Raw genomic sequence first — 21,190 nt, 5'->3', positions numbered from 1 at the left:
TCAGCTGGTCATGGGGACATTCTAGAACGCTTAACGTGTCTTAATGTACTAAAACATCGACCAGGGATTACCAATTTCTCTCATATTTCTCTTACCATAAACACTATCTACTGCTAAGACAACCACTGTAATCCAAGTGGAAAGACAATGTTTTTATGTTAAGCATTTTCTCCCCCTTAGAAAACCATTATAAAGAATGTACTGACTGATGTTAAAAGATCAAATTCAGTCTACACCTTACTGTATTAATAAAGCATACTATGTGCAGGCAAGCAGTTGCATCCAGAATATGAACGCAATGTTCAAAGTTTCATGATAAACATGTTCTCCTCCACAGAAAACCATTATAAATAAAAATATGCTATCCTATGCTATATTAATAAGGTGTGTACTAAATTTGGTCCTCCATTATCACTGTCTTAGTCCATTAAGCGACATTAAGTGTTTTCTTTGTAACAGTTTCTAAGGGGGCGAAAACACTTAACGTAAAAATATTGTCTTTTCACTTGGATCACGGTACCTTTGTCTTAGCGGTAGATATTGTTTATGACAAGAGAAATGTGAGAGAAAAATGGTCATTGTTTTAGTACATTAAGCCATGTTAAGCATTTTAGAAGGTCCCCCATCACGGCCTTTATTTAGCAAGGTGCTTCACCCCAAAACCACTACAGGGGCACTACACTGTACAAAACATTGTAAACAAGACAATTGATCAAAGTTGTTCTTTCTACATTTTAGATTTTGTCATCATGAAGTGCGATCTAGGCTGCAGATAAACAGCACATTTTCACTGCTGCTACTGCATGTCAACAGTAATCAGAAGGGATACTCTGATTAAACATTTAACAACTCCACCTCCATCCTCAACAGAAGTACCTCCATCCCCAGCAGCACCATCGTCAGTAGTAGGATTACGTGTCCGGTAGTAAGTCAGGGTGACTTGCACACACTGTGGCATTCAAATACATAAAAGGGACTTGCTGTTCACATTAACTGACTTGGTTCACATTAACAGAAAACACAGGCAAAGGGTAACTGAAATTTCAGCTCCTTTCCTTTTCACCTTCGAGAGACTAGAGGACACTGAGTTTTTCATGCAGGAAATATACAATAAAAGAAATATCAGTGTTTCTTGCCTGCACAACCCTCACCTCTACCAAGCTGATTAGTGGGGTAGATCTGTGTAAATATTGTTTTCTCTTGCAGTTTTAGGTTTTGTTAAATGTCTTGGTTTTTTTTTTTTAACCCATTAAAGTTTTGTGGAAAAAAGTGTTCTTGAAACCTAATGTACTAAAATAAAATTTATGTATTATATCTTACTTTGCATTTTTTCCTAGACTGAAGATTGATTTTTATGTTAGCTGTACATTTTGCTAATAAAGGTTAATAGAAATAAAATAAATTCAGCAACACTTGAGGGCAGTTGAGTATATAACTAATAAATTGTAAATTAAGTAACACTCCCAGTCTACTAACAAATGTTCATGGAGTGGTTGCCTTGCTACCTGTCTCAGACCACACTTTTTCTTTAGTGTGACACGTGGCTGGTTTCAGACTACTGGACAGGTTTATTATTACTTATTACCATTTGATTAAGACAATCAAATGTGGACTGAGTCCATTCAAAATTATATTCACATATTCCATTTAAATTATATTCACAACTACACTGTATTTTTAAATGCATTTGTTTTTCTTTCTTGAGGTGGAGACCCATTGTAGATTTAAAAGGAACAAACGAGATAAGACAAGCAGATAAATGATTATTTTATTTTATTTCCTTTCTTATCGCACCTGCAAGGGCAACTCAGTTCCCATGTTTAAAAGCAAAGAGCATATTAGGAGCATAGTTTATTACATTAATTAATCACATATGATTGAGGTAAATTCACAAATAACCTATATAGCTGTAATCTGGGGGGGGGGAGAGAAGACAGGGGTGCACAGATTGTCTAGTCATGCCGTTTGTCACAGAAACAATGCAGGAAAATCCTGATTTTTTTTATTTATTTATTTTTTTATTTTTTTAAGGTAAGGCAATATTACCTATGCCAGAATCTTCAGTTCCATGCCAGCCTTGTGGTTACTTTGACCTAACCTTCGCGCATCAACAATAAACATTTTTCCCCATTAGACAAAGTTTGATCTAACGAAGGGCTTGCATTAACGTTAATAGCCAGCAGGTGGCGAAATAAGTGGCGCTTTAATAGATCCATAGATGGGGAGATAGACAGCTCTAACCATTTAGCTCTGCAGTGAGAAGCCTCTCAATTTGTTTAGGGGGTTACTAGGTAAGTATGCAGTATGCATGCAGAGCATTTCAGGTTTGAGACCTCTCTTACTTTTTTATGGGGGCGAGAAAGTGCAATTTTTTTTATTCCCCTCACTTTTCAGTCGAATATCTCTGATGGGGCACCAGATACAAACCTGAAATGTTCACAGAAATGTCTTCTATGCTGGCATAAAGTTGGCTTGACGTTGGACGTTCGATATTTGCAGATATGAGGAAATAAAGGGACCGTCTCTAAAGTTACATACGACATTGTTAAACACGTTTCTAACTTTAATAGCATTTTAAGGGAATGACTTACAGTCATATAACCAACTGTAAAATGTTCGACTAGGTGTCAGGTATGACACACACCTTTTAGATTTTTGATATTTCTTAAAATAAGCTATTAAATCATATGTAAATTAGATGTGAATTTCACTACCAAATGGGCCCATACACAAAATATACTATAATTTAAAGTTCAATAGCATTTGAAGGGAATGATGTACAGTCATGAAGCCAACTGTAAAATGTTTGACTGGGTGTCAGGTATGACGCACACCTTTTAGATTTTTGATATTCAACCCTACAATACATGAACTAAAAAAACCTTCATGAATGCATAAAGGGGATCAAAATGACCCGTACTGGATTGAATGGTTTTCTTAAAAAAAATAGATGTCCTATTAGTGAAATAATTAGTGAAAGTGCATTGTAGGGTTAAATCTCAAAAATCTAAAAGGTGTGCGTCATACCTGATACCTAGTCGAACATTTTACAGTTGGTTATGTGACTGTACATCATTCACTTCAAATGCTATTGAGCTTTAAATAATGGTATATTTTGTGTATGAGCCCATTCGGTAGTGAAATTCATATCTAATTTACATATGATTTAATAGCTGATTTTGTTAAATATCAAAAATCTAAAAGGTGTGCGTCGTACCTGACACCTAGTCGAACATTTTACAGTTGGTTAAATGACTGTAAGTCATTCCCTTCAAATGTTATTGAAGTTAGAATCGTGTTTATCAATGTCGTATGTAACTTTAGAGACGGTCCCTTAATTTCCGCATATCTGTGAATATTGAACGTCCAACGTCAAACCAACTTTATGCCAGTTCCAGACCCGTTATTCGAATTCTATGTTCCAAGAAACATTCGAGGACAAGGTTAACACGGAAAAAGTGTATGTCTATACACAAACTGTGTAACTGTACTGAGAACATACAAAATATTATCAAACTACACTTCATTTGGAACAATATCACTCCTTTTTTCTTTTTCTTTTTCTTCAGCAAGGTCACTGTAGCGGTCTTGGTTTATCAGTTTACAGCGAGCCAGCGAGCAACTTTTCCTGCTTCCCATTTACTCCTAGAAGTATTCACAAACTGAACATCAAATTTATCCTGCAACGTAAGTATAGACAACTGCCCTAATGTCCAAGTGTTAAAACCACACATTTTTTTCTTTGAAGTTACATATTTCTAACTTGACTAGACGACTTTACAGAAAGCATGCCGTCCATCATCCTTTATCCAGACTGTACATTTCAGCTTGTTTAACAATGCATTCACTCCTTAATATTCGGGGAGGGTTTTTTTTTGTTTGTTTTTTTTTGGGGTTTTTTTTTGCGTCTGGCCAAATGTTACAGGATGCGTGTTTAATCTGACTTTACGGTAAGGAGTATTTGATATCTAATAAGCACGCAATCATTCAGCCGTCTGTGTAATCAATACATTCATAGGGTTTTTATTTATAATCTATTGAGTCAAGCAAAGTTTATTCTATTTTGACAAACGAACATTAGGCTATACCCTCGTAATGTGCGTTGAATTTTTATAGCGGTAAACTGTCGACATTATTTATTAAACAGAACCAAGTCTTTGTTTGGATGATTGTATTGTCCGGTTTGTGTGGAAAAACTGACGTGTTTTAGTATGGGTTCCGGAGTCTCCACCATGCCTTCCGGAAACACTCACAACCAGCTGAAGATTAAGTACTCGTCTGAAGCAGAGTATCCCGACCTGACCAAGCACAACAACCACATGGCCAAAGTGCTCACCCCTGATTTATACGAGCGCCTGCGCAGCAAACAGACACCGAGTGGCTTCACGCTGGATGATGTGATTCAGACTGGAGTCGATAACCCAGGTAAAGCTGTTTAAATGTTTTTTACCCGAACACAAAGCTGAAACCATCTGCTCCAAAGCATCACAGTTTAATAAAGAGTGCATAACTCCCTTATTAGGTCCTTTATCCCAACAAACCAGATTCAGCCCAATAGATCGAGATCTTCATGGTCTGTATCAGGTGTGTAGGGAGTAGGGAAAGTTACTGGAATTGGAAACCAGTGTCTTGCATTACAAAATCCAAAAAGATTCAACTCTAATATTAAAGTTGATTGCTCCGGTGGCGTGTTGGCCGAACACTTCAAATAGTTTGTTTTAGAGCTACGCTTAGCCAGACCAGTTTCAGATTGTGAATACAAATTGATGATGATCTATAACAGATCTATAACTACTAAATACATAAAAGGCATGCTGTACTGGAATCTGGCTGAGTTAATAAATAAATAAATAAATAAATAAATACATACATACATACATACATACAAGAGTAAAGGCCTTATTATTAGTCTTGGCTCTCCAACCTGTAGTAGAGTGTTGCAGATAAAATCTGATTGAGTTATAGTAACAAACACTTTTTATGAATCCAGGATGATTACACTCTGTATTGTGAGATGAATTCCAGATGACTTCTCCCTAGATTGTGTTCTTGTGTTTTGTCTTGTAGTTGTGTAGCAAGCAAAAAAAAAAAAAATTGCTCTTACCATCAATAAACTCTCTGCTGAGGATGAATACCCAGACCTCAGCCAGCACAGCAACCATATGGGCCAAAGTTTTGACACTGGATTGTGTACAAGAAGCTCCATGAGCATTCCACTCCCAGTGGCTTCACCATACATAGCCATTCAAACTGGTAGATAATCCTGGTAGAACACTCTCCGGTTAGAATAAGTCTTTCTGTTTTCACAAAAAGAAGTGAATCAGAGTCCAGGACTGAATATCATCTTCAGTGAAGAGGGTTGTTGTTTTTTATTCTTTCTTCCAGTGAAAGCTTAAATTAGATTAGCAAGAAAATGTTTTTTCCAGTCATAATATTTTTCATACTGGTGTAATTGTGCCTTGTGTACTCTAGTTTGTCTTTAGTGAAACATCATCTATTTGCACGTAGAGCTGATTTTATCCATTTCTCCATCCTAGGCCACCCCTTCATTATGACTGTGGGCTGTGTGGCGGGAGATGAGGAGACCTATGAGGTGTTTAAGGAGCTGCTGGACCCTGTCATCAAGGACAGACATGGTGGATACAAACCCACTGATAAACACAAAACTGACCTGAACCCAGCCAACCTCAAGGTACAGTTATGACTTGCAGTGTGCCAGCTAATGCAGTATGTGCAAGCTTCTTGATTATAGGCTTTACTAGTTGAAGTAAGATAAGATAAGATAACCTTTATTGATCTCACACTGGGGAAATTCCTTCGTTACAGCAGCTCAATTACACAAAAAACAGATAGGAAAGAATACACATTAAATAGGAATAGAATTGAAATAAAGTATCTAAAAATATATATATACAATAGGAATAGAAAAATAAGAATTAAATTAGTAAAAAAAATAATAATAATGGTAATATGTACACTATGGACACCGCAATGTATGTGTATAATTTGAATATGTGCAGATGTATAACACCTTGTTTATATACATGAGTGGGGGGAAATATACTAAAACTTAGCCGAAAAGATCAGAGCTGCTGCAACATTCTGCCACTCGCACAGCGCCCCCCAACGAAAAAATATATAAACATTTATATTAGTATTCATGCTAATTAATTTTTTTGTGAAGGGTGGGGATGATCTGGATCCCAACTATGTGCTGAGTTCTCGTGTGCGAACAGGCCGGAGCATTCGTGGATTTTGCCTGCCACCACACTGCAGTCGTGGCGAGAGGAGAGCTGTTGAAAAACTCTCTGTGGAAGGTATAGTTCTACAGCAGGGCAGGACTCCATCTAGTGGCAATCTTCTGGGCATGTGGGGGAGCTGAGGGTGCAAGTTATGATTTGAGAACTTTCAGAGGTTGTAGCAAATTTCTAGGAATGAAATGTGGAAATAGTGGCACTAATTCAAGTTACTTTCATTGTTGATCTGAAATTTCTATGAATAAACAAACTGCTAGATTCAAATTTTTAATGGTACATATGCACCACTTTCTTACACATTGCACCATTTTGAGCATAAACCTACAAATTCATATGGGTATGCCAAGACCCATTTTAAAAACCGGCACAACCATCAATCAGTTACTAATTTAACCTTCACTTTGCTTCTGATTGCTACCCCAGTGGTTGCCGGGGGGGGTTTTAAATTTATTTATTTATTTTTCCAGTTCTCCCCTTGTGATTGTTGCAATGCTCTTGAGTTGAGATGTTGCATAGACCAAATCAGGTTTCTGTGAATTTTATGTATTTGGAGCTTTATTTACCAAGTGGTCATGAATGATGCTTACAGCTGAAACCACCTGACTAAAAAGTAAATGTCAGTATTTATTGGGGATAATAAACCACATCTTTTGCAACTAACTTTTTTTTTAATCTGTTGTGGTGATTAAGCTACAGAATGTGTATAATCTCTTACTTTTCCCAATATAATTTTTTATTATTTATTTATTTATTTATTTACTTACTTACTTACTTATTAAAAGGTTGTTGCTGTAAAAGATAGTAATGCATACCCATTGCTGTAATAATAGCAAAAGGGAAATGTTTAAAATTTACCATGTGCTGAATTTTTCTGTCTGTTTTGTAGCTTTAGGTGCCCTGAGTGGAGATCTGAAAGGGAAATACTATTCTCTGAAAAATATGTCAGAAGCAGAACAGCAGCAGCTGATTGATGACCACTTCCTCTTTGACAAGCCTGTGTCTCCCCTGCTGTTGGCCTCTGGAATGGCCCGTGATTGGCCTGATGCCAGGGGAATATGGTAAGTGTTGGAGCACCCACAAAATAACATTTGTACTGGGGTTCCACCACTTATGGGAAGGTAGAATTTCCAAAACATACACTAATATGCTTTATATCCTATAAACATATCTTCGCACACCTAGTATTTAATTCTACATTTATGTACGGAAGTATGATCGTGTGAGATTTAAGTTCAAAATGTACTTTAAAAAAAAAATCCTACATTTTAATGAAATTGTGCATTGATTGCTCATAAAACTGAGGGCTCATGTTTACAGAGAATACAGACTCTGTTTAAAAAATAAAAATATATATATAATATAATAATTAGTCGATCAGATATTTAGTTCTGTTTAGGCAAAGAATTATCAACGAGCTGCAAAATGAGATATAATAATTTTTACAAATATTATATATATATATATATATATATATATATACACACACACACACACACACACACATATATATATATATATATATATATATATATATATATATATATATATATATATACATACATATATATATATATATATATACATGTATGGCTACATTACACACACGGTTCCCTCCACTAATATTGGCACCCTTGGTAAATATGAGCAAAGAAGGCTGTGGAAATTTGTCTTTATTGTTGAAGCTTTTGTTTAAAAAAATAAAAATAAATAAAACACTCATGGATATCAAACAATTGCAAACAAAACAGGTTTATCAAAAAAAAAAAGTGTGCAACAATTATTGACATCCTTTTTCAATACTTTGTGCTACCTCCCTTTGCCAAGATAACAGCTCTGAGTCTTCTCCTATAATGCCTGATGAGGTTGGAGAATACATGGCAAGGGATCTGAGACCATTCCTCCATACAGAATCTCTCCAGATCCTTCAAATTTCCAGGTCCACCTTGGTGGGCTCTCCTCTTCAGTTCACCCCACAGGTTTTCTATGCGTTTCACGTTGGCGGACTGGGATGGCATTTTGGACAGTATTCTATTTTTGTGTTGATCTTGATGTATGTTTTGGATCATTGTCCTGCTGGAAGATCCAACCACGACCCATTTGAAGCTTTCTGGAGAGGCAGTCGGGTTTTCATTTAATATCTGTTGATATTTGATCGTCCATGATGCCGTGTATCCTAACAAAATGTCCAGGTCCTCTGGCAGAAAAACAGCCCAAAACATTAAAGATCCACCACCATATTTAACTATGGGCATGAGGTACTTTTCATATGGCTGCCTCTTTGTGTGCAGCAAAACCACCTCTGGTGTTTATTGCCAAAAAGCTCTATTTTGGTTTCATCTGACCATAGAACCCAATCACATTTGAAGTTCCAGTAGTGTCTGGCAAACTGAAGATGCTTGAGTATGTTTTTAGATGCGAGTAGAAGCTTCTTTTTTCTTTTTTTTTCCTCTCCCACCTTAAAACCCCTCCAAACAACTGGTGGTGAAGTAGGTGACTTTAGATTGTAGTTTTGGAGACTTTCTGACCCCAAGATGCAACTAACTTCTGCAATTCTCCAGCTGTGGTCCTTGGAGACTTTTTGGCCACTCGAACATTTTCAGTGTGTTGAGACAATACACTCATCCAATTGCAGGTTGATTCATAACATTTCCAGTTGACTGGAACTTCTTAATTATTGCCCTGATGGTGGAAATGGGCATTTTCAATGCTTGTGTTATTTTCTTATAGCCACTTCCCATTTTGTGAAGCGCAACAACCTTTTTCTGTGTGTATGCTTGTGTGTTTGTCTTTACATAGGACTGACAGGATGCAGGTACTATTAGACACTAATAATACTATTTGAATATTGCCACTGAGTGGTGGATATTAAATGTTTGTTAGTGGTAATATTGTGCTTTACAGTTAATGTGTGTCATGACAAATAGAGTGGGTTTACATGGATTCTATGCCTCTACCAATAGTATAGATGCTAACACTTATGAACTAAAGGAAATGCTGCTTCCCTGGCCACTGTGAACAGTAGTACTTACTGGTACTGAGGGCAGCAGCCCTGGTTTATACCACTGGGCATTTATAGTGCTTGTGGGGGGGAATGGTTCAATTCACTAATCATATTCACAGGAGTGACATTTGAGCTATGCTGACAGTTTTAGAGCTACGTTTATGAATTGAGTAAAGTTGTTCAAGTTCTTAGCAATACTACTTGGCCTTCTGGTAGCCCCTTCTACACTGGAGACTGTGTACTAACTTGTTGTTCCAGTTTAGTGGTCATGTTCATATCATTTCTCTATTCAAAGAACTATTCACACCACATGACTAGGATCATTTTTGATGACCCTGGCTTTAAAAAAAAGTTCAATCAACTAATCATTCCTTTTAATGTTTGTCAGGCACAATGTCAACAAAACATTCCTCGTGTGGGTGAATGAGGAGGATCACTTGCGTGTCATCTCCATGCAGAAAGGTGGCAACATGAAAGAAGTGTTTACTCGTTTCTGCACAGGCCTCACCAAGGTAATCTGCTCATCAACATTTCAAGAGTGATTTAAAGTTGTTGAGGAGAAACTGTGAGTCTAATGAACTGTGCTGTAAATTACTGCTGCTTATTGTCTCGTACCCTTTTCAGATTGAGGAGCTGTTTAAGAGCAAGGGACATGCGTTCATGTGGAACGAGCACCTGGGCTATGTCCTCACCTGCCCGTCTAACCTGGGTACAGGGTTACGTGGAGGTGTGCATGTCAAACTCCCGAATATGAGCAAGCACAAAAAGTTTGAGGAGGTGCTCAAGAGATTACGTCTGCAGAAGCGTGGAACAGGTAAATGTTACAAATGACCCATAAAAGATAGCAAGCTGTTTGTCTGAAGCACAGTGCTGCCATCTATAAGCTGTTGGTAGTGAATATAAGTTGACTGTTCCTGCACTAATGCTGTATTCAATGTGTCAGGTGGTGTGGACACTGCTGCAGTGGGCGGTGTGTTTGATATCTCTAATGCTGACCGGCTGGGCTTCTCTGAGGTGGAGCTCGTTCAGATGGTGGTAGATGGAGTCAAGCTGCTGGTGGAGATGGAGAAGCAATTGGAGAAAGGCCAGGCCATTGATGACCTCATACCTGTTCAAAAGTAACTCCAGCAACTATCCTTCTACCTCACTCATCCAAAATTCCCCTCTTCATTCCCCCCACCACATCCCACTCCTGTGAGATTAATAAAATGATGTATATTATATTTAAGACGCCCTTAATATGGTGACAAATGAATTAAATGCTCTGGCAGTTTACACTTGTCTATTGTATTGTCTCAAAAATCTGTAGTGGTTGAAGCCATAACATATGGACCTGTTAAATGGTATCAAATCTAACTATTGTCTGCAATTGTTTTAAAGTTAAAGCTAAAACAAACACAATTGTATTTATCATAAATCAGCATTCACGTTATCAACTGTTTAACATAAGGTATCTAAAGTGTTCAGAACATTTGTCATTCTGGGACGATGTTGGGCAATCCCCTCGGTGTACTCTTGCTTTGAGTGCGCTTGTCTGTCTTCCCACAACCAAGTCAAGCTATGTATTTTATATTCACAACTATGGGATACACCCCTGCACTTTTTAGAAGAAAGGATTGTTTATGAATGAGTAATGAGTGTAGACTGAAAGAACAATTTAAGCTAGCAAATAAAGCCAGTCATGCACAGCTGATTTAATAGAATCCATAACTGTGAGCAATTACAAGTAGCTCTTTAAAATATTAGGGCTCTTGAGAGTATGAGGAATGGCAACAATGTAATAATTAAAATCAAAAGGTGCATTATTTACACATGGGTAATGGGCATAAAATAAATAAAACTTTTCACTCCGGTCTTGCAGCATTCACACAGTGAAAGTGAACTCAAACTGGGTCGCTGGATCACATTCAAGTACAAGCACAAAACCTTGGTGTTCTCAAAATCTCTGGTTTTACATTTTTATGCCACATCTTGACATTGTCACTCTGTAAGGGATATAGAGTGTGTGTGCCTAGGCGTGCACATTCTTGAGCAAAAGATTCAAATAAATTTTCTTTTACAGTGTTTAACAACTTGTGACACTTAAATTATTGCTTTTAGCAATGTTAAAGTCTATACACTTGAAATACATAGGGTAAGTGGTTTGTTAAACCCATACATTTTGCAAACTGCTACGTTTGTGATTGTACAGCTTTGTTTCTCTATATAGGATTTAAGTTTCATTTTTCTTCTACATGAATAGATTATAGACATTCATAGCTTGAGCTCACTGGCAACTTTAGAAGCAATGTTTTAAAAGCGATTGATGTCCCAGATACCCTCTTAAAACGGACATCGTTGAGTGAGAGGTGGGGCAGTTTGCAGACCTCCATCTCCCACTGGACAAGGCTGTCAGCATGTCCATCACCATGGACACAGAGAAGCAGGAAGTGTTCATGCTGTTCATAGTCGCAGTTGTTGGCGTCTAGAACTTTGCAGATTTCGTTCATGATGGCGGCTGGCTCCATGCTGCTGGTGGTGTTCATACTCCAGGTGAAACGGAGAGAGCGGGGTTTCCCATCTTTTCCATCTTTCCCTTCATCTTTTTGCTGATCCCCAGGTACATGATGACTGAGAGAAAGAAAGAACAATGTAAGAAGGGAATATGCAAAGAGAAATGGGTGGAAAAGAAAGAAAAAAGGATTGGTTGGGCTGGGTTGGGTGATATGGCAAAATTATTTTTGCAATGTTTGCAGACATTTTATACAATATAATCATGACATTATGGGCTAGCAAAACAATAATTAGGAAAAAATAAAAATCAGTGTCTCCTGTGACATTTTGTGTAATCTTATATTATTTAACAGAAAAGGAGGAAACATTCAGTACTAAAATATATTTTTATTGTTCAGTGAGCTACGTGTTATGAGTTGATCAGTTTATCAGTCAATATTATTTTTCTCCCCAAAACCAAAATATTGTGTAAGGTATTGTGGGGTTTTTATATTTTACTTTATAAGAAATTAAATACACACACACTATATATATATATATATATATATATATATATATATATATATATATATATATATATATATATCTTCACCCAAGTCCTACTTCTAGTAATAAATGATATATTAAATGTTTGAAGGGAAAGGGAGATAGTAAATCCACAGAACAGTAAATTAAATACATATATTAGACAGCAACCCACAACTGTTTAAGCATGAAAACCCCACAACAGCCCACATAACAAAATAAACAAACAGTAATCACACCAGTACATAAAAAGCCACATGCAATTGAAATGACCATAATGAGACTGTACTAGTTGTTTCCAGAAGTGCAACGGTCTCACAGGCCCCATTAATGACCATTCAAGCATGATGTGATAATACACTATGGGTCAAGTCAGACACAATTGAGGTAGAGATCAAACATATATGAACCAAGTGGAGGGTAGAGGATCTCAGAAACTCCTCACTTTGTGCCCTCAAATCTCCCGCTTCTCTCAAACTCAGTTGAGTTATTTGATTAGAAAACAAAAAGGAAGGAAAGAAGGAAAGCACATTTGAGCTAAGTGTAACATCATTGGTTAGAGCAGGGGAAAAAGGAAAATGAGAGGAGGAGGGATTGCAATGAAAGTGAAAAGGAAGAAGAGTAAAATATCCAAATGTACAGAAGCTATATATCAGATGGCAGTGGACATCTCTGACAATAGATTCATAATTTTCCTGAGCTACCATGCTTCTCTCATAACGTTGAGAGAGTTGCCTGATCTAAAGGCATGTTGTGAGGAACCTATTTACATATACACTGTGGGGCCAAAAGTATGTGGTGCTTCCGAGTGCTGAAGCTCTATAAAAAAAAAAATAATTTTTTTTTAAAATAATTATAATTCAGCTATCATCTCTTGCATCACTCACACAGAATTCCTAACTGCCCCTGGAAGCAAAATCAGCACGAGAACTGTCCATCAGGAGCTTCATGAACTGGGTTTCCATGACCAAGCAGCTGCACACAAACCTAAGATCACCATGTGCCAGATCAAGTGTGGGATGGAGTGTTGTAAAGCATGCTGCTACTGGACTCTAGAGCAATGGAAACATGTTCTCTAGAATGATGAATCATGCTTAACTATCTAGCAGTCTGATGGTGGATGCCGGGAAAACACTACCTACTCAAATGCATAGTGCCAACAGTGATGCAGGAGGAGGGATAATGGTCTGTTTTTCAGGGTTTGGGCTAGGCCACTTAATTGCGGTGAAAGCTAATGATAATGTTACAACATGCAAAAATATTTTAGACAATTGTATGCTTCCAACTTTTTGTCAACACTTTGGGGGAAGACCTTTTCCTGTTCCAGCATGACTGCCCCTGTGCACAAAGCTAAGTCCATTGAGACATGGTGTGATGAGTTTGGTGTGTGGAGGAACTCCAGTGGCCTGCACAGAGCCATGACCTCAACCCCACTGAACAGCTTTGGGATTAATGCCGACTGCGAGCCAGGCCTTCTCGTACAACATTAGTGCCAGACCTCACGAATGCACTTTTGACTGAATGGACATAAATTCCCACTGACACAGCAAAATCCTGTAGAAAGCCTTCCCAGAAGAGTGGAGGCTGTTACAGCTGCAAACGGGGGCCAACTCCATATTAACACCCATGGATTTGAAGCTCATATAGATGTGATTATCAGGTGTCCACATACTTTTTGGCCACATAGAGTATATACCATGTTTATGCTCTACACATGTAAGAGTGTGTGTTTGCTGTATCTGTGAAAATAAACAGCCCTTCCACAGAACCATTTCCTGACACACATACACGGAAGCCATATAGTGTACATACACACACTCACACAGAATATTGTTGAGTGGTTTTTAATTAGCCCTTCCTCTAGACACTCTCCATCTGTACATTCCTACAACTCCTTATAGCTTCTTCTCCTGAATATGCACCAAAAAAAAAAAAAAAAAAGAAGATTTGTAATGATATCGAAAATATTTTAAAAGAATGGTAAGCGATTAGAGAATGCAGAGGCCAAATAGCCTTTGTAAAGCCATGTTTCCAGAAGGTGAAAGATGATGAAGAGGAGGATGGGAAGGACAGAATAAAACTTGGTAATGAGAATTGCTAAATTGTTTAGCATACCCTATAAAAATAACAAAACAACAAACAAAAACAAAAAATAAGCTACATATGCTGGTGAGTGAAGACGAACAGATGAGTGATAGAGGCAAAGTGAAAACAAAGAGCAAGAGATGAGGGTAAACCATCCTGAGACAGCCTCTGTTGAGCTTCAAGTACTAGACCACAGTTTACTTAGTGATGATACATTTTATAAGCCTGGGGCCACTGATTTAATGATAACTATTGGTACGAGCTGTGTAATAGATAGTCACACTGTATAAGACGGTCTACTAAAAGACTAAAATGCACATCTGTCATTTCAAAACTAGAGTCCTTGACTCAGTAACTGACTCACACACGACACTGGTGAGTTTAATGGCGTAAGTGAACCTCACACTGTGGCACTCGCTAGGAAAAAGCCATCTGAAATGTAAAAATGGCTTGCATGTCAACATACCAAAGATGTACCTTTTTCAAATGATGCCAAAAGTGTTACCTGAAAACGTCCAAACGATTTTCGCAAAGCTAATGCTCACCTTTACTGTTTCAGAAGTCCAACGCACTCATATAGAAAGGAGTGCAGTTATTTTGGGGATGACTCATTCTAGCTAAAACCATCACAAACATAGTTGATATGTCTACACGGCTGGTAACAAAGTCATCTAATTAATTAGCCCCAGGCTAATGGCTGTCTAATACTAATTAACTTTAGGAGCCCTGACATCCTGCTTATTACAATATACACTCACCGACCACTTTATTAGGAACACCTCCACACCTGCTCATTTATATAATTATCCAATTTAGCTGCTGCCAGGTAACTGCCTAACTCCAAATAATTTAGCACATTTACATTACCAGTAAACGTTTTAGCCCTTAAGGTGTACCAATCATGACTATCAGAGGAATCAGATGAAGTCCTGTACAGCCCAAAAAGAAAAGGAAAAAAAAAGGTTCTTAATCGTTTACTATTAACAGGGGAACAAAAATAAATAATATAAAACAAATAAATTAAATCAAAAAGCCGATAGCTCACATGATTGCAACTTTACTGATTCATGACCATTTCATGACCAGTTCGACTAGGTGTCAGGTATGATGTACACCTTTTAAATTTTTTATATTTAATAAAATAAGCTATTAAATCATATGCAAATTTGATATGAATTTCACTACCGAATGGGTCTACACACAAAATATACCATAATTTAAAGCTCAATAGCATTTAAAGGGAATGATGTACCGTCACAAAACCAACTGTAAAGTGTTTGACTAGGTGTCAGGTATGATGCACACCTTTTAGATTTTTGATATTTAACCCTACAATGCACGGAATGACAGTGAATAACAGGGAAGATGAGGCTGGAGACAGGAACACTGCAGATGAAGATGAGGATGAAGATGAAAGTTCAGGGCACAATAAGCAGAATGGTACAGAGTAAAGTAAGGACCAGGATTATTCTTGTGACAGGGAAGTTGAGGGCTCAAAAGGTTGACTGGAAGTGCTGCCTACATAAATAATTTTGAATTCCTTTGGCTCCCATCCACAATCTAAACATGTACATAAATAAATAAAAAGAAAACAAATAAAAATGTTTGAAATATTAAAACATTCATGTATTATCAGTTCTTTTAATTATTTCACTAATAGGACATCTATTTTTTGAAGAAAACCATTCAATCCAGTATGGGCCATTTTGATCCCTTTTACACATTCGTGAAGGTTTTTTTAGTTCGTGCATTGTAGGGTTAAATATCAAAAATCTAAAAGGTGTGTGTCATACCTGACACCTAGTCAAACATTTTACAGTTGGTTTTGTGACTGTACATCATTCCCTTCAAATGCTATTGAGCCTTAAATTATGGTATATTTTGTGTATGGGCCCGTTTGGTAGTGAAATTCATATCTAATTTACATATGATTTAATAGCTTATTTTAATAAATATCACAAATCTAAAATGTGTGTGTTATAGCTGACACCTACAGAAACACTTTACAGTTGATTATAGGACTGTAAGTCATTCCCTTCAAATGCTGTTGAAGTTAGAATCGTGTTTAACAATGTCGTATGTAACTTTAGAGACGGTCCCTTAATTTCCGCATATCTGTCAATATCGAACGTCCAGTGTCAAGCCAACTTTAGGCTAGTGTCATATTGAGTAGTATTCTGCTGTAAAACTGTATTTTGAGTTACAGATTCCAATGGTTACAGAGCTAGAGCCAGTAAAAATCTGGGGAAAAGCCTACTTTATTCATGCATTTTGAGAATTGAACATATGTAATATAAGCATAACAAACAATAAAAATTAACAGTATTTTACAGTAATGATGTTTATGATTGACATATAATAGCTTGTGCTGGTCAATGAGGTCTAAAATGTTACTACATTTGATATTGGCTCCAATCTCCAAACTCACCTGGCTGTATTTTTTTTTAGTAATCCTGAAGACCTTGGTTGTCTTATTCAGGTGTGTTTGATTACGGTTAGAGATAAACTCTGCAGAAGAGTGGACCACAAGGGCCAGATTTGAAGAACCTTGATCTATCATGTTGGTACAGGTGCACAATTGGTATGACTCAGAAGTGACTTACTGCTTTTATCTCAGGAGAAACTGATCTGTTCTGTACTGAGAAATGGGCTAAAATTCCCCCAAGCCGACGTGCAGGACTGATCAACAGTTACCGGAAACGTTTAGTTGCAGTTACTGCTGCACACCAGATACTGAAAGCAAAGGTTCACATAATTTTGCCATTCACATACATGTAATATTGGATCATTTTCCTCAATAAATAAATGACCAAGTATAATATTTTTTGTCTCATTTGTTTAATTTATTTATAATCTCATTTAACTACCTTGAGGACTTCTGTTGATGTTTTAGATCATATATATGCAGAGATATAGAAAATAATAAAGGTTTCACAAACTTATAGAGAATATAGAGACTATAGAACGGCAACTGTGGCACAATTTGAGACATAAAAAATTACTAACTACCAAATTGACATACTTGCTGCTTCAAATTTTACATTCTTTTGACCGTTTGTGGACCTCCACAGTTTGTGTTGTAAGCATCATTGAGCTCATTGCAACTGAAGTTATTGTCTGCAATCATGGATACCTTTGAAGTTAATTCTCACCATGCCATTCATGTTTATTAAAAAAATACACACACAGAGCTCCACCTCTTTCTTCCCTAAAAGGAAACCCATAACGCATAAGTAGTTTTAACAGCAGGGTCAGGAAGGTTAGGAGTAAGGGGTATATGTGTTTACACAGCAGTTGCAGTGTTGGCAACAGAGGGCCATGAAAATGAAAAACTGCTCCATTAATATACAATTCAGGAAATTCCATTTAGTTTTATACGTTTTATAAGTTCAGTTTTATGAGTTTTATATTCAGTTTTATAAGTTCGGAGCTTGTAACAATTGACACAGTCAGCATTACAGAAATCACAGTTTAGATATAGATCGTTAATTAGCAAGCCATAGGCAACAGTGACAAAGAAACCCCCATGAGAGGACAGGAGGAAGAAACATTTACATTTACATTTATTCACTTAGCAGACGCTTTTATCCAAAGCGACTTACAAATGAGAAAGATACAAGCAAAGCGATATATCAAGCAGAGAACAATACAAGAAGTGCTACCATACAAGATCTATTAATTGAATTCCAGAAAAAGCAAAGTGCAGAGTAGAGGTGTAAGTGCATTTTTTTTTTTTATTATGAGTTGGTTAGGTGTTCATGGAAGTGGTGGGTCTTTTGCTGTTTTTTGAAGATGGTGAGAGATTCTGCAGTCCGGATTGAGATTGGAAGTGCATTCACAACTGAGGAACAGTTAGTGTGAAGGTTCTGGAAAGAGACCTTGTGCCACGCTGAGTTGGAACTGCTAAACGTCGGTCGCTAATCGATCGCAGATTGCGAGAGGGAACGTAGGCCTTCAGGAGAGAGTTGAGGTAGGAGGGTGCTGTTCCTGACAAGGTCTTGTAGGTGAGCATCAAGGCCTTGAACTTGATGTGGGCAGCTACAGGAAGCCAGTGGAGGGAGATGAAGAGGCGTGTGACATGGGTTCTCTTGGACTGGTTGAAGACGAGGCACGCTGCAGCATTCTGAATCATCTCAAGGGGTTTGATGGAGCTGGCTGGGAGGCCTGAAAGCAGTGAGTTGCAGTAGTCCAGTTTAGAGATAACAAGAGCCTGGACTAGTATCTGTGTGTAGCCTGTTTGGTGATGTAGGGTCGGATTTTCTTGATGTTGTAAAGGATGAACCTACAGGACCTTGCAGTTGCTGAGATATGGTCTGTAAAGGTCAAGCCGTCATCAAGAATCACCCCAAGGTTCCTGGCCATCCTGGTTGGCATGAGTGTGAGTGAGCCGAGCTGTACAGTGAGGTTGTGGTTGATTGAGGGACAGGCTGGGATCACGAGAAGCTCAGATTTTGCCAGGTTAAGTTTAAGATGGTTTTCCTTCATCCAGACCGAGATGTCCGAAAGGCAAGCAGAGATGCGTGCAGAGACGGATGGATCGTCAGGCTGGAAGGACAAATGGAGCTGGGTGTCATCAGCATAGCAATGATATGAGAAGCCATAAGACTCAATCACCTGCCCTAGAGATGTAGTGTAGATAGAAAAGAGGAGTGGACCCAGAACTGACCCCTGTGGAACGCCAGTTGTGAGTTGCTGAGTTTCAGAAATACCTCCCCTCCATGATACCTTGAAGGATCTGTCAGAGAGATAGGATTCCACCCAGCGCAGAACCGTTCCAGTGATGCCCAGGCTGGAGAGAGTTGACAGGAGGATCTGATGGTTCACAGTGTCGAAAGCAGCAGAGAGGTCAAGTAGGATGAGGACAGATGATCTAGAGGTTGCTCTTGCTAGTTGTAAGGCTTCAGTGACGGAAAGCAGAGCAGTCTCCGTGGAGTGGCTGCTCTTGAAGCCCGACTGCTTGGTGTCCAGGAGGTTGTTCTGTGTGAGAAAATTTGAGAGTTGATTAAAAACGGCTCTTTCAAGAGTTTTCGAAAGAAAAGGGAGTAGGGAAACAGGTCTGTAGTTGTCAACTATAGCAGGGTTGAGTGATGGTTTTTTAAGCAGTGGGGTAACCCGGGCTTGCTTAAATGAGGTAGGTTATGTGCCAGTAGAGAGCGATGTGTTAAAGATGTGTGTGAGTGCAGGTAATAGTGTGGGAGAGATGGACTGAAGAAGGTGAGAAGGGACAGGGTCAAGAGGACAGGTTGTGGGATGGCTAGAGAGGAGAAGTTTAGAGACATCAGTCTCTGAGAGGGGAAAGAAGGAAGTCAGTTGGGAAACCTTAAGAGGAGCATCAAAAGAGACCATATACTCCTCTGGGTGACAGAAGATAGTGGGAGTTTGATTATTACAGTATACTCATATAATATATATATATATATATATATATATATATATATATATATATATATATATATAAATATATATATATATATAATATATAAAAGGCAAACAGCAGCTAATGTGTTGAAAGGATACAGAATGCATGGTATGAGCATACTGTGAATGTCTGTGAGTCCAGAGATGAGGTGAGCATAAATTTACTGCAGCATTTATTCACTGCAGTTGGAAGTTTTTAACTATAATGCAGGTCTCTAGGGTATCCAGGTGCAATCCAATCATCCGATCTGAATCACAAGTTCAAATAGCTTCAAGACAACAAAGCAGGAGAAGCAGAGCAGGAGAGATGTATTAGGATGTCAAGCCGTTCCTGAGGGTTGCCGGGACCACGGCTTAACAAGAGTGTCAGGATTTTGGCGCATCAGACAGCAGGAGTACATGTAAAGCCCAACTGACAGTTTACCCAGTTTACCTTACCTCTGTATCCATGAACAACCAGATCTGTACCTTTGCTGCTAGCAGAATATCTGAATAAATAAGTATGTTTCATCCAAAACATGAAGTTTGAAATTTTGTCCTGAACATTACTTGGAAGCGCATTCCATGCCTGGGAGGATATGTGTGCATTATTTTTGCATAACAGCATGGCTCAGACAGTAGTTCTGGCTGTGACATGAACAATTAGTTAATATTAATGAACTCATTCTAATACATTATAGTTATACCATGGAGTTATACAAAAATAATACATTTTGGGGAAGTACACTTCTACTTGCCATTGAACTGTATCACACTGTGTATTATGTTCACATAAAAGCACAGTCCATCGTGTTATTCCTTACTTAATCAATATGGAATTTTACTATCCAATGTAGCCAGTATAGTGTAAATAAGATAGGAAAAACATGGTCAAATGTTCTAGCTCTATTAAAGACTGAAATACTTATATAATACAGTGATGTAATTTTGCCTCATATAATGCCATTATGTTTCTTAGGAACATTCTTTACAGTGTTATACATTGAGATAAAAGAAGTCTGCCCTAGTATGTTTGCATATCTACATGAGTTTCAAAGAGATTGGCATCTGTATTCACTCAAATTATTGTCAAACTGACACGAGAAAACTGAAAGGCCATCTAGGCTCGTGTTAGGCTAATGTATGATCTACCTCTGCTTACTCATGCAATGGCAAGAAGTTATATTTGGTACAGAACAAAGCATTTTGGTGTCAAGTAGACAGGCTGGGAGACTAAGTGTTAAATATTCATAGGTTCTCAGATGATGGGGAAATGCCAGCAACCAAATGGTGAATTGAAGTACACTTGTACACTAGTCAGAAAACATACTGGCTAATAAACACCCTGCTTCATAATCACACTAAGATAAAATCAGAATCTAACAGAGATCATTTACAACTTTAACCAGTGCTGTCCTAAATCTTAATTTTG

The 21,190-nt window shown here is 37.8% G+C and overlaps 1 protein-coding gene across 2 annotated transcripts; it reads left to right on the top strand.

The window, feature by feature from the left end:
• Nucleotides 1-2,157: 2,157 nt before the first annotated feature.
• LOC128605595 (creatine kinase B-type-like) lies at nt 2,158-10,533 on the top strand. Of its 2 annotated transcripts, none has more exons than XM_053621209.1 (9): nt 2,158-2,291; nt 3,570-3,687; nt 4,211-4,425; nt 5,538-5,692; nt 6,185-6,317; nt 7,144-7,315; nt 9,647-9,770; nt 9,883-10,072; nt 10,202-10,533. In XM_053621209.1, exons 3-9 carry the CDS (start codon nt 4,212-4,214, stop codon nt 10,378-10,380), a joined length of 1,167 nt encoding a protein of 388 aa, XP_053477184.1. In that variant the 5' UTR covers nt 2,158-2,291; nt 3,570-3,687; nt 4,211; the 3' UTR covers nt 10,381-10,533. The 2 variants fall into 2 exon arrangements, with proteins under 2 accessions (XP_053477184.1, XP_053477183.1); XM_053621208.1 differs by lacking the exon at nt 2,158-2,291 and adding an exon at nt 3,347-3,460.
• Nucleotides 10,534-21,190: the final 10,657 nt, after the last annotated feature.

This window comes from Ictalurus furcatus, chromosome 3 (assembly GCF_023375685.1).
Source record: "Ictalurus furcatus strain D&B chromosome 3, Billie_1.0, whole genome shotgun sequence".
NCBI lineage: Eukaryota > Metazoa > Chordata > Actinopteri > Siluriformes > Ictaluridae > Ictalurus > Ictalurus furcatus.
This window is presented reverse-complemented; position numbering and strand designations above follow the sequence as displayed.

Coding starts and splice junctions, on each gene's coding strand:
- LOC128605595 (XM_053621209.1), top strand. CDS start 4,212: ATGGGTTCCGGAGTCTCCACCATGCCTTCCGGAAACACTCACAACCAG. Junction 5,693..6,184: donor TGAACCCAGCCAACCTCAAG/GTACAGTTATGA, acceptor TTTTTTGTGAAG/GGTGGGGATGATCTGGATCC. Junction 7,316..9,646: donor CCTGATGCCAGGGGAATATG/GTAAGTGTTGGA, acceptor AATGTTTGTCAG/GCACAATGTCAACAAAACAT.